Below are 12,571 nucleotides of genomic sequence, written 5' to 3' on the forward strand. Positions count from 1 at the left end.
GTCGCGTGTCAGTTACATCGCGGCAGCGAACGCTGCCAGGCGTGATTTTTTTCATCGGTTTGTTTTGCATAGCGGTCGTTGCCGCGTGACGTCATAGGATTTACATATCAACATTGTAATCGTGACATAACCGGTGTGTTTATCAATCGATGATCTCTGTGGATTAATGAACGTTCCTGTAAAAGGTGCCGGGGTGTTCTTACAATCTTTGTGTCATGTCACGTTTAATCTTCCGCGATGTTGTGAATTTTCGACAGTTTTACGAGTGATACTTCGACGCGGACATTGTCTTTGAGATCTGATCTTTCGTAGAAGAAGGATCGCCAACTTAAAGACGGCGGGAGTGTTCAAGACGGCTTCGACCATCATTATCATCATCATTGTCATGGCTTACGTGCTGTGGCGAGTATTTATGAAAAAATACTGTAAGGTGCGGCTAGGTATCAGGAATGCGCCGGTAAGTCTGTTATATTTATTTTATATAATATTTCCTATATTTGTTTCGGCGATTGTGTATTTATTAACTTTATGTGTGCATCTTTCTCTCTTTCGTACATCCCTCCATTTTTATTTATTGAAAGTTTGGCTATTTCTTATTTTGTGTCATCGTTGTTTGTGGTTCTCTGATCTAATTTAACATTTTACCATGAAATATTTTTATTCTTTATTCAGAAAATATAGATGAGACCTTTATATTTATTCACAAGAAAAAAGAATACATAAGATAAAATAATATTATATCCTTTTTAAAATTAAAAAAACTAAAGTAAAATTAAGAAAAATACATAAAATATATATTTAAAAATATAAAAATAAAAATATTTATAATAAAAAAATTTATAATAAAAAAATAAAGTCACTTATTAATAATCTTTTTTAAAAAATTTACTGACTTTAAACAAATGCATTGAGAAAAGAATAATTGATACAAAAAAATTTTATTTTATTCAAGAAAACTATTTATTCGGTGAGTTTTAATAGTGCATTGTTTATATTAAAAATTTAAAGTTTTTTAATTGAAATATTATTTAAATACAAATAAAAACATTTGCATGTACTTTCTACAATATAGACTAATTTTAACGAAGAAAATATATTTTTTCTTTTTAAAAATCAATATTTCTAAATTATTAAAAAATATGTAAATAAAAAGAAAATAATTACTCAAATAATAAAAATATCTTTTTAAACTTGGAAAAGTATATATAAATATTTATAATTGTAATAAAGATTTTATGAAATCAAAATAAATATATATATAACAAAGAATTATATATTTATTTATTTATTTACTAGGAAGAATAAATAAAATAATTATAAAAATAGTTTTTTTATGTAGAAAAAATTTTTTAAATAAAAAATAATTTTCATAATTGGAAAGGTATTGATGTTAATTTTTTAAAATTAAGGTGTTAATTTTATCTAATTAATTTTAATTTTATTTCTTAAAATATATAGATTTATTTTATTTTATAGTATAAAAATTTTGATTGTTTCATTACATATTCCGTCATTTCAACGTTCGGAACGTTTCGTTTCACACGGCGTTCATTCGTTCGGCGATTCACGTCGGTGGCGGTAGTCGCGAGTCGCGAGAACGGCGGTTGCGTTGCGTGTGTCGCGTGTCAGTTATATCGCGGCAGTGAACGTCGTCGGGTGTGTAGGATGTATTTTCAGTCCGCGTGAATTCATTAGACCGATGAAAGAGGAAAACGTCGGTCGATCTTTTATGCTGAATCAGATGTGATCGATGAAAAATGTGCCTAGCGAAAAGTAAGTGAATGAATAAGTCGCGTGTAAAAGCGAAAAATGTATCGTGAACATGTCGCGTTTTGGCTCGTTTAGATAATGCGCTTTGTTTCGTATCGCGATACGACAAAAAGTGTCATCTGATATCGCGCGTGCCATAGGATAATCGTGAACTGTACGTTGGATTATGTAAGGACACAGGTTCCAGACAGTAATAATGCGAATGTTATAATTATTTCGAACTATTGCAGTTAAATAAAGCATGTGGAAGTAAAGGCACGAGAAGGATCGCAATAATTTTTCCGCTTATCTAAAGACAAAGAACTGGTTTTTGTCGTGACAAAAAGTACTTGTTTATAATTTTCCTGCAAGTTTTTATTGTGCCTTTGTGGAGTATCGCGTGACCTCGTGAATCGCGAAGCAATAGATCAAAAACGTAGTAAAATTGTGACTCGAAATGTCGATGGCGGACGAATTTTTCGGAGTCATCACGAAAGTTGTCGATGACGCACATTACGAGCGGTGATGCGTGACGAAACGTAGATCATTACGCGTAATTTGTGATTCGTTAACAACGCGTGCACAACGATCTAGTCTGGCAGACTCGACGTCGACAAACGCGTTAAGCAAATGAGATTAGTTACCGCCTAGTTAACTGTCATTTTTTGTTAGTCTAATTCATGTATCGCTTCGCGCTCGTTTGCGCGTGACTTCGCGCGATTTCAACGTAATCGTGATGTAACCGGTGCATTTATCGATCGACGATCTCTCTGAATGTGGGGGTGAAAGCCAGTGTCCTTGTTCGACTGTATTCGCATTCAATGTTGTGTCGCGTTGCTCGTTCGCGATGTCGTAAATTTTCGGTAATCGAAACGGTCGCGAGTGGTGCCAAGGACATTTGATATCCGAGCTTTCGGAAGAAGAAATTGCCGGATTCTAAGACGGCGGGAGTGTTCGAGACAACGGCGTCGATCATCATCGCCATCGTCATGGCTTACGTGCTGTGGCGAGTATTTATGAAAAAATACTGTAAAGTGCGATTGAGTATCAGGAATGGGCCGGTAAGTTTTTGCCATATAATTTACCCCTCTTACGTTAGCCCCTCCCCACCAGCGTTAAATTAAATCAAATCTTGTCAAAGTAAAATTAAATTTGGATTACTGTGTACTTTGATATAAAGTATAATAATTTTGTTCTGTATATATATTATTTTATATATGACTAATATTATTGATATGCAATTAATATATAAATTATATAATATAATTGATATTAAAATTAAGTGCTAATTAGGTGCTGAAGTTTGGAATTAGATGCTCAAACCGTTTAACAGAAAATTAAATTTAATTTGGACAAGGCAGACTTAACATTAACTGGCTCCATATACAAAAATATAAATAAAATAATTAAGAAAAATAAATACATAATAATTAAGTGCTCCTAGAAACCATTAAGATATAAAAAAAAATCTTTTATTATCATTTTACTCTTGTATAGCAGTTGCGTCGGTCGCGTCGACTGGCGTTTAAATCTGAAATCCTATCAAACAGAACGAGCATTTAATTCAGCAATTAGATATCTTAATATTATATTAAATAACGAATATTTTAACACCGATAACATCTAATTTTTAATATCATTTTACTCTTGTACAGCAGTTGACGCATCTGAAGTTTAAGTCCGAAATCCTGTCAAACGGAATGACAACTAATTCAGCGTTTATATATTTTAAAACAATGTTAATTAAAGAATATTTTAATACTAATGACTATCGAGCACCTATTTTTTAACATTACATTACTCTTGTAAGTTGATCATATGATGCATACAATTATAAAGTAATATTAAAAAATTAGATGCTTAAAAGTTATTATTATTGAAATATTTCTTTATTAATAATATATTAAAATACGTAAATAGCGAATTATATGTAAGGCGTTCTGTTTTGAAGGAATTCGAATTTAAAAGTTGCGGCCACTATCTTACAAGAGTAAAGTGATATTAAAAAATTAAATACTCTATTGTTACTGATATCAAAATATTCTTTATTTAACATTATTTAACATTATTTAATATTATTTAATATTATTTAATAAATTTATTTAATATTATTTTAAGATATACAAAGGCCGAATTAGGTACTTGTTTGGGTGAATTTCAGACTTCAACGTACTTCTGCCTTACAAGAATAAAGTGATATAAATTTTTTTAAATATATCTTAACGGTTTTTTTTAATTATTACATATTTGTTTTTTATTATTATTATTAACATCTAATTATTATGTATTTGTTTTTTTTATTATTTATATTTTTTATATCGGGAGGCTAGCTTAGCCTCCCGATATATGTTAGGTTAGTCAGTCCCATCCAATATAAATTTAATTATGTGCCAGACGGTTTGGGCACTTAATTTCAAACTTCAGCATCTAATTAGCACCTAATTAACATCTAATTTTAAAATCAGTTAGAATTAATTTAGCGCTAGTGAGGAGGCTAACTTAATAAGGATTATTAGAATATATTTGTAATTCTCGGTGATCGTACATTAATTTTGTACGTGTATGCATTCGGAGAAAAAAAAATTAACTTGAAACATCAAAATTTATTTTATAGAAGAAAACTATTTGATCAATTCTAATAAGTACTTTTGTATTGCATTAAAATTTTTTTTCAATTAAAATATACATATATTTAAATAAAAATATTGGTAAAAATTTTTTCTCACATAAAATATCTAATATTTAATAAATATTTAACAAATTCTTAATAAAATATCTAATATTTAATAAATATTTACTTTTATGTTTGTTATAGAAAAATATAATTTAATAAGTATAATCAATATAAGTAAACAATATTTTTTACTATAATTATTGAACATATTTTCAATTATGGTAATTGCATATATTAAATATATATGTATGTCTAAGTATGTGTGTATGCATATGTTTATTTATATTTATATGTATTTGCATGTACATGCATCTTATTTTGCGGTTGGCATGCGTTATTCGCGTGCACACAAGAGCGGAAATAAATAATAAAAATAAAAGTTAAAACGGTAGCTTATATATTAACATCAACGTCGTTAGGAAACTAGGATAGCAACAATTTTAACTATAATTATAATATATTAATTTTCTTATTATTATAATATTTATTATTGTAATAATCTTTAAATATATTTATCATCTCTATGAGAATTCAATTTTTATGTAGAAATTATTTCCTGAAGAAAATAAATAATATTTAAAATGTAATATGCATATATATATAAATACAGTTTTAAGAAAATCGATCTCTTCAATACAATAGATATATATATATATATATATATATATATATATATGTGTGTGTGTGTGTGTGTGTGTGTGTATGTGTGCGTGTATGTGTGTGTTTTACACGTTTTTTTTTTTTTTTTTTTTTTTTTTTTACGAAGCATTCGCTGATCGATTATATTGAAGAGATCAATTCTCCTAAAACTGCATTTTTGATACAGCATTATTGAATATCTTCTACTACAAAATAAACGTACATATATGCGTTCATATCTGTATTATTTGATTGTTTATTATTATTTATTCTTAATTTATGTCTTTTGATTTTGAATGGTTTTTTTTTTTTGCATTTATTATGTTTGTGTGAAATGATAATTGTGTAGTTATGTACTTGTGTTTTCGCTCATTATAATAATTACATAATTACATATCGTAACTAATAACATAAAAAACTAATATAAAATAAATAAAATAATATAAAAGATAATAATATAAAATAAATTATAAAATCCTAAAACATAGAACTCTTTATTATTTAATTAATTGACATAGAAAGATGAAGTCATGATGCAATCAGTCAGCAGATGTCCTGTATATTAGAGCTGTTTAATAAATTTTAACGTTTGCATTTATGCGTAGCGAGACATAATACTTTGTAATGGTAGCAGGAGGAAAAAGGAGAGAGATAGTACCTATAGAGAGATGATGAAAGAAAGGAGACGCAAGGGTGCAATTTAGTTTGCGGTTGCTTGAGTCAGGTTACGTTAGACTAGTTTGGCCGTCGATCGGTCCCCGTGACCGTGAACCATGTGGCTGACCTGCGACACAAACACAGTCTCCCTTCTCGACTGGATCCCCTTTACTCCTCTTCTCTCTCTCTTCAATTCTCTTCACCATTGCCACCCATAAATCTACCTGCACCATATCGCGTCTCGTTTCTACGGATCGTTCGGTCCGTTCTCTCTCGTGTTTCGCATTGTGCAGACATCGGGATTGTAGTGATAGATACAATAGCAATCATTTTCAGTCTCTCTCTTGAGGTTTATCTATAGATTTTAAATTATATTTTTCACTTTCTGCATTTCTTTGGTTTACCGCAAAACCAACAGTGTAAATCGTTTCTTGCTTTTATCGGCTGCTGGTGGAATATAATTGTGTTTCGCGGCATCGACGTGTTATTTTTCGGGCCTAAAAAATTATTATTGTATGTATACAACTAATAATATAAATATAACTAATAATATAAATTTAAAATATTAATGAAATAAAAAAATGATGAAATAAAATCAGTTTTATAACATGATCTAATATTCATTTTTGGACTTGATGTATATTGTATTCATAATAATCGATACAGAAAACTAGATCGAAATATATTTAATAATTAACTTTCAATCTGAACCTGAGTAATTCCTGTCTAGGCCATTTTTAATTTATCAATTTAAAAAAAACAATATAACCTCAAGATTAAGAACCTTCTTAAAAAAGTTTGTGTGAAAACGGTTTTATACTTGGAAGGTAAATGTAAACGGTTTGTTTAGTGTCAAATACTGGCGAATTTGAAGTGTGGAAGAATGATCCACTTATTCGCTTTATGTGCATTAAACAGAAAAATTTCGATAATAATTCGAAAATAATTTTTTTATGTATTGTTTTTTTCGCTATCTTAACTGTGTTTTATAAAGATAAATTATTAAAATACATTAGAAACCTCCAAAACACAATGTGTGTGCAATAAATGTCAATTTTATAAATATTTTTAATTATTTAAAAGAAATGATTTAATAATGTATAAGTGAAATTTACTTTTTGTGTAAAAAATTGTTCAGAAAATGTAGCTAAAAATTCTTCATAAAGTGGTCAAAAATTTACTAAAAACTATCTAAAAATTGGCTAGATTGATTGTCTACCAAATAAGTTACTACTAAAACAAGTGATCAAATTGATCTAAAATCTGGCCAAATACTGTCCATAACCAAAATTCCAGTTACTGGTTAAATTTTAAATTTCTTGACTAGGTATTTATTATATTATTTTATCACTAAATTACACGTTATATGTCTTGTACACAATTTTACTCATTTTTACTGCTAATTAATCGAGCATATTTCTAAATAACTTTTTTTTGTTTGTGTGATAAGAGCAATATGCAAATTTTGTTAGAAAATAATGAATTCTTTCCAACCTTTTTTAAGCGACTTATTTGTACTGTTTTATAATCTATCTTAATTAAATAACATTTATTACATTTGGTGCTATCATGCATTTTAGTGCCATTTAACGTGTGAATGATATAGACGAGTATTTTCGCGATGCGCGATTTTAGTTTGATATCATTACGATTATTACATTCATGTTGGAACGTTACGCGTTTCTAGCCACGGATATTTATGTGACTTTTTCTAAAAGTTTCTGACTGCCATTCAGTTTCGAAAAACGTGAAAGTGCCTCTATTCGGGCGAATCTAGTGTGTACAGTCAATTGTAAAATGATTTACAATTCCGTGCTCTAATTACGGTGGAAACTATTTTCTAAGTACGCCGCAAGTCCGCTCGTTTCGCATCATGTTTTAACATACGTATGACAATCTTCCGCGAGAGAAATCTTCCGCCACCAACGGAAATTCCAGCGTGCTAATTCCGGAACAGTATATAAAAACCTTAATCGCAACAAGGATAATTGCACGACGGGAATGACTATTGTTTTAAATCCATAGCATTATCGAGGAAGAGAGAGAAAGAAAAGTTTAGCCTTTTTAGTCTGATAGTTGTATGTGCCTTTATATTTCATATTCTCTTGTTCTACTCTTTATTCGTTGTTTTTCATATTCAATTCTTTAACTTTCAAACTGAGAAAAATAAATATTAATCATTTAATTCAATTAATTATCATTTAATTGTTCATGAAATTGTTAAGGTAACTATATGAATAAGGTAAAGAATAAAGAGATATATATTTAATGAAAGCATAATGCATCTTACGATGTGAAATGGTTTTTAATATATATTTAATATAATTTTAATATATATTTAATATATATATTTATAATTATGATTTAATGTAGTTATAAGATATGTACAATATAAGATCAGTTTTATATGCCGAAAGATAATTAATAATTCCACGGAAATATGTGATAAATATGTGATTGTTCAAAGTTCTCTTGATTAATTTTATGTGATTCATAAATAACTATTACAGAAATTAATAACGATAATGAATAGACATGATTATTATTAATCTGTAAGTTCACTGTATTTGGTGATATATCTAAATACATGATCCTGCTTGTACGCATTCACACGATTTATTACATCGTCAAATGATTTCTCACATAAAAATTGACTAATTACGCGAAATATGAAATTGTTGAAATAAACCATTAAATGCGACGAATGCACGCGCGAATTATTAATAATCGTCTATTTTCTCATAACCGTTACATTTCTTCACATAGAAAAGAGAGAAAGAGAGAGATAGAGATAGAAAAATGATAAAATGAAATCGATAAATGTTAAAAGTATTTATAGATTTTTTTAAAAAGCTAACGCAAAACAGAATAGTTGAGAAATGTACAAGTTGAAGTTTAAACGAAAAAATATATACCTATTTGAAGCAAAATCCTCCGTGGATTTCTGAAGAATACAAGAATGAGGAAGTGGCCATCGCACTTTTCAGGAAGACTCACATTTTTTTCGTCAGCATTGTGCGACCGCGCCAGTATTTTATCCCGCGCTCATATATTTGCATGTATTCCGGGGCGCCGGTTTTCTCGCTGTGTGCGATAGCTATCTTTTTCCGAATATTTGTATTCTTCGAGGGATCGCGAGCGGGGCGTGTGAATACGCGCGCTTCTCGATTTAATCTCGCATCGCGGCACGCATGAAAAGTGATACGCACGGCTCTTCATTCATTTTCGATTACGGTATTTCGTAGCGTACCGTTAATGATGTCAGATGATTTCTCGCGGGCCCGAAAAATCATATTACGCAATGATAATGCACTGCGACGCTTATCGCGACGACTTCAGCCGCCGATATTGTCTGCAGGTTAGGAGATATACAGCATTATAACGGCACTGTCTCAATGATAAGTAGTTATTAATTTTTTCACAGTAGATTTGGTCGCAGTAAGAACGTGGGAGTGATATAACACTCGATAAGCATTCATGAAAGGTCGTGATTTTAATTTTCAATATTACGTAAATAAGTTAGGACCTGATAACTGTTTTCAAAAAAGAAAAGTTAATGAGTTTTCTATTATACATATAAGATAGCATGATAGGTTCAAATCAAATCTCTATTGAAACTTTATCTCTTTGTATATATGTTTTGTTCATTAATAAATTATATTTAAAAATAATAATAAATAAAAAGACATTCAATCATGTAAAATATAATTTTATTTATTTAAAACTGTAAAATAATTTTAATTTAATGTAACAATTGTTAAATAAGACATAAAATATAAAATTCAATAAATATCTTATTGCCTCTCTTATGTCTTATTTTAAAATTGTTAAATTAAATTATAATTATTTTACGGTGTTAAATAAGACTTTACTCTTGTACAGCAACCTAACCGCGCGTACAAGAGTAAAGTACCATTAAAAAATTAGGTACTTCTTAATTATTCTTACTAAAATACTATTCCTTAATTAATATTATTTTGAAATATTAAGTGTTCGTTCCGTTTAGCAGAAATTCTGATATTAATATTATTGCACATTACAGAAAACTAATATAATACCACCAACAAGGCAATATACTATATAATACTTTATATCATTTGATGACAATTTTCATGTTTATTAGTTAGATAAATGTACAGTTTATTAAATCCATATTTCTGTTAATTAAAAGGATTATAACATCATGATCTGCATTGTTTTTGATAAATTTTAAAAGTATATTTTTTGAATCTCGATAATTATTCTTCACAATGTATTGGACTAAGACAAGCAATACAAGATTAATCAATAAAAGATTATTATTTAACGAAAGTTTAAAAATACAACTTTAAACTAATTGTTGTTTCATAACATGACATTCAGATTTTGTTGTCACAATTTCAGGATATATGACTATACTAGGAAAAATTTAAAGAGATTATTATAGCTCAATGCGATTCGAGTGATAATTGAAGATTTTTTTCGACTCTAAAGAAATCTGGAGAAAGCATAGATTTCTTATATCAATAAATGTAATATATATTGAAGTTGGAAGTGTCGTGCAAAATGTCACGCGAGTATTTTAAGAGTATTTTTGAAGATGCATCAACGAAGGATTAGGAGGAAATGAGCAAGGTTGGCATCGGGTTTGTGGGACCAGATTATCAGGTAATCGGATAATTTATTACGTATTATTCACGGAATTAATTTTTTGTCGCGGTTATCGCATATTTCATGCAATTCTATATAGATGTATGTGAAGCTCGGTCTTATTTCGTAGAAATTTATTAATTGTTGAAAGTTTTGGTTTTATTTTAACCGTTCTAGAATTTTTGATAAAAGATTAAATAAATAGTGGCCGCGTCTATTAAAAGAATGGCCTGGAAAAAATTAGGACAAACTGAGACGCCAAGTTCACGCTGCGTCTCACTTTGTCCTTCAACGATTTTTTTAGCATTTTCACCAGATTTTAAGCGCTTGAGAGCGTTGCAATAGTTCTAAAAAAAGTTCTACGCATAAAATTATTAAAATAGATTATACAAATTAGATATCGTTGCGCCTGAGACGCAAATGAGATTTCGTGTTATACCGGACTCAATCTAATTTGTTTAAATTTTTTTATATTTTTTATGCATAGAATTCTGTTCAGAAAATATAAGTGATCGCAGAACGACAAAAAGATAACACGAAATCTCATTTAAAGTCGTAGAACAATCTAAATATGACCAGCGTTTTATCTTGGTACTTGTACGTTTGGTGTCTCGACTAATCTATTTAATAAATAAATTCTAATAATTATATAGGACTTTTTGTAGAACTATTATGAAACTCTCAAACGGTTAAAATCTAGTAAGGAATGCTTAAAAAATCGTCAACAGTCAAAGTGAGACTTGGCGTCTCAGTCTGTCCTGAGCAGATTGTCTCTAGGGCTATGCATTTTTCACAATTATACTTATCCTTCGTTCTTATCGAACTTAATTCAGAACTTCAACGTTGATCAGAAATCAATTAAAACTTTTAAAATTATTTTCATAACTCTCTCATAATATGTGTATAATTATTTTATAAAAGTATATTAATTTTAAGAATTTGATATCTCGGAAATTACAATAGCTATATATTTTTAGGAGTAGCTTATAACTCTTAAAATATTAACCAAAATCCAAACCAAATCTGGTGCGGAAACTATTAGAACACCTTAAAATAATTTGTCGATATTTGAATTTCCCCAGCGAGGTTTCTTTAAATTTTTAATCATCACTCGCCATCACACTGATCCATAATATAACTATTATCTTTAAGATTTTCCAAATACTAGTGATATATCCTGAAAGTGTGCCAAAATCTGAACGTGTTACGGAATAGCAATTTATTTAAAGTTGTATTTTTAAGCTTTTGTTTTAAAAATTGTTTCAAAAATTATTAGAAACTTCTAATAAATATACAGAGAAATTGTAATTAATTATCAGAATTAATCATTATACATTTTTTTAATTTTTTGTGTTTTTTATGTAATGTCAAAAATGTTTATTTATTAGGAATTCTAGTACACTTAATAAACCAAACGAGCTGTTCAGATCTATACGATCTTGAAATCAAATGTGAAGGTAGCACATTAATTTTTAAAATGATACTATAATGATGTTAATCAACGGAATTAAATGATTATAAATTATAATAAATCACGCTATTTATATCTGAGATTCGATAAAACTACACTTTTAAGAAATGAAAATATTAGATAGCCATCTCGTTCACGTTCAAAAATAGAATCTTTCATCGATAAAGGGATCAATTAATCAATAACGTATCTTCGTTTTTTTTTAAATTAAATTTTTAGAAAACGCGTTTACATTCTAATCTTTTTTCAATTAATGAGTATATCTACTTTTTCATAAAGTTGATAAAACACTACTTGATTTTTTGGTTAATTATTTCAAGTCAAGCTTTTTAAAGACTTTTGATTAGGTTGACTTTTAGTTATTTGCACTGTGATTTTTATTATTTTTTAATTAACTTTTAAGCGTTATACTATTTCGGCCATTCTGTTTCTTACACACGGGTTAATTGGCATAATCCAGAGTATTTTTAACTTATATCTTGGAATCTAATACACTGAATTTTAAGTCTTTTTTCAACATCGCTAAAAATTATACTAAACTTCTTTTTAATACTTGAGATATTTTGAAGAAAACGAAAACATTTTTTAAAAATTAAAAAAAATTGTGTTCTCTTAAAAAAATTAAAATAAAAAAAAGGATACGAGTGTTTTAATATATAGAAATATAAATAAAATATAAAGAATTTAAGTTGAATTTTGCGAAACAAAATGTCATTACATTTAGTTTCAAAAAGAATATTTTTTTGGAAGAA

At 28.6% G+C, this 12,571-nt stretch overlaps 1 protein-coding gene across 2 annotated transcripts in view; it reads left to right on the forward strand.

Annotated features, from left to right (window-relative positions):
* Positions 1–302: 302 nt before the first annotated feature.
* The window catches only part of LOC140662972 (puratrophin-1), a 300,935-nt gene continuing 288,666 nt past the window's right edge, over positions 303–12,571 (forward strand). The window contains exon 1 of one of the 2 annotated variants that reach the window (XM_072886768.1): positions 303–457. In XM_072886768.1, coding sequence (XP_072742869.1) covers positions 386–457 — 72 coding nt within the window. In that variant the 5' untranslated portion in view covers positions 303–385. Of the gene's footprint in view, positions 458–1,645; positions 2,811–12,571 lie in introns of those variants that run through there. The other variant, XM_072886767.1, reaches the window with a different exon arrangement.

Source organism: Anoplolepis gracilipes, chromosome 2, assembly GCF_047496725.1.
Source record: "Anoplolepis gracilipes chromosome 2, ASM4749672v1, whole genome shotgun sequence".
NCBI classification, from domain to species: domain Eukaryota; kingdom Metazoa; phylum Arthropoda; class Insecta; order Hymenoptera; family Formicidae; genus Anoplolepis; species Anoplolepis gracilipes.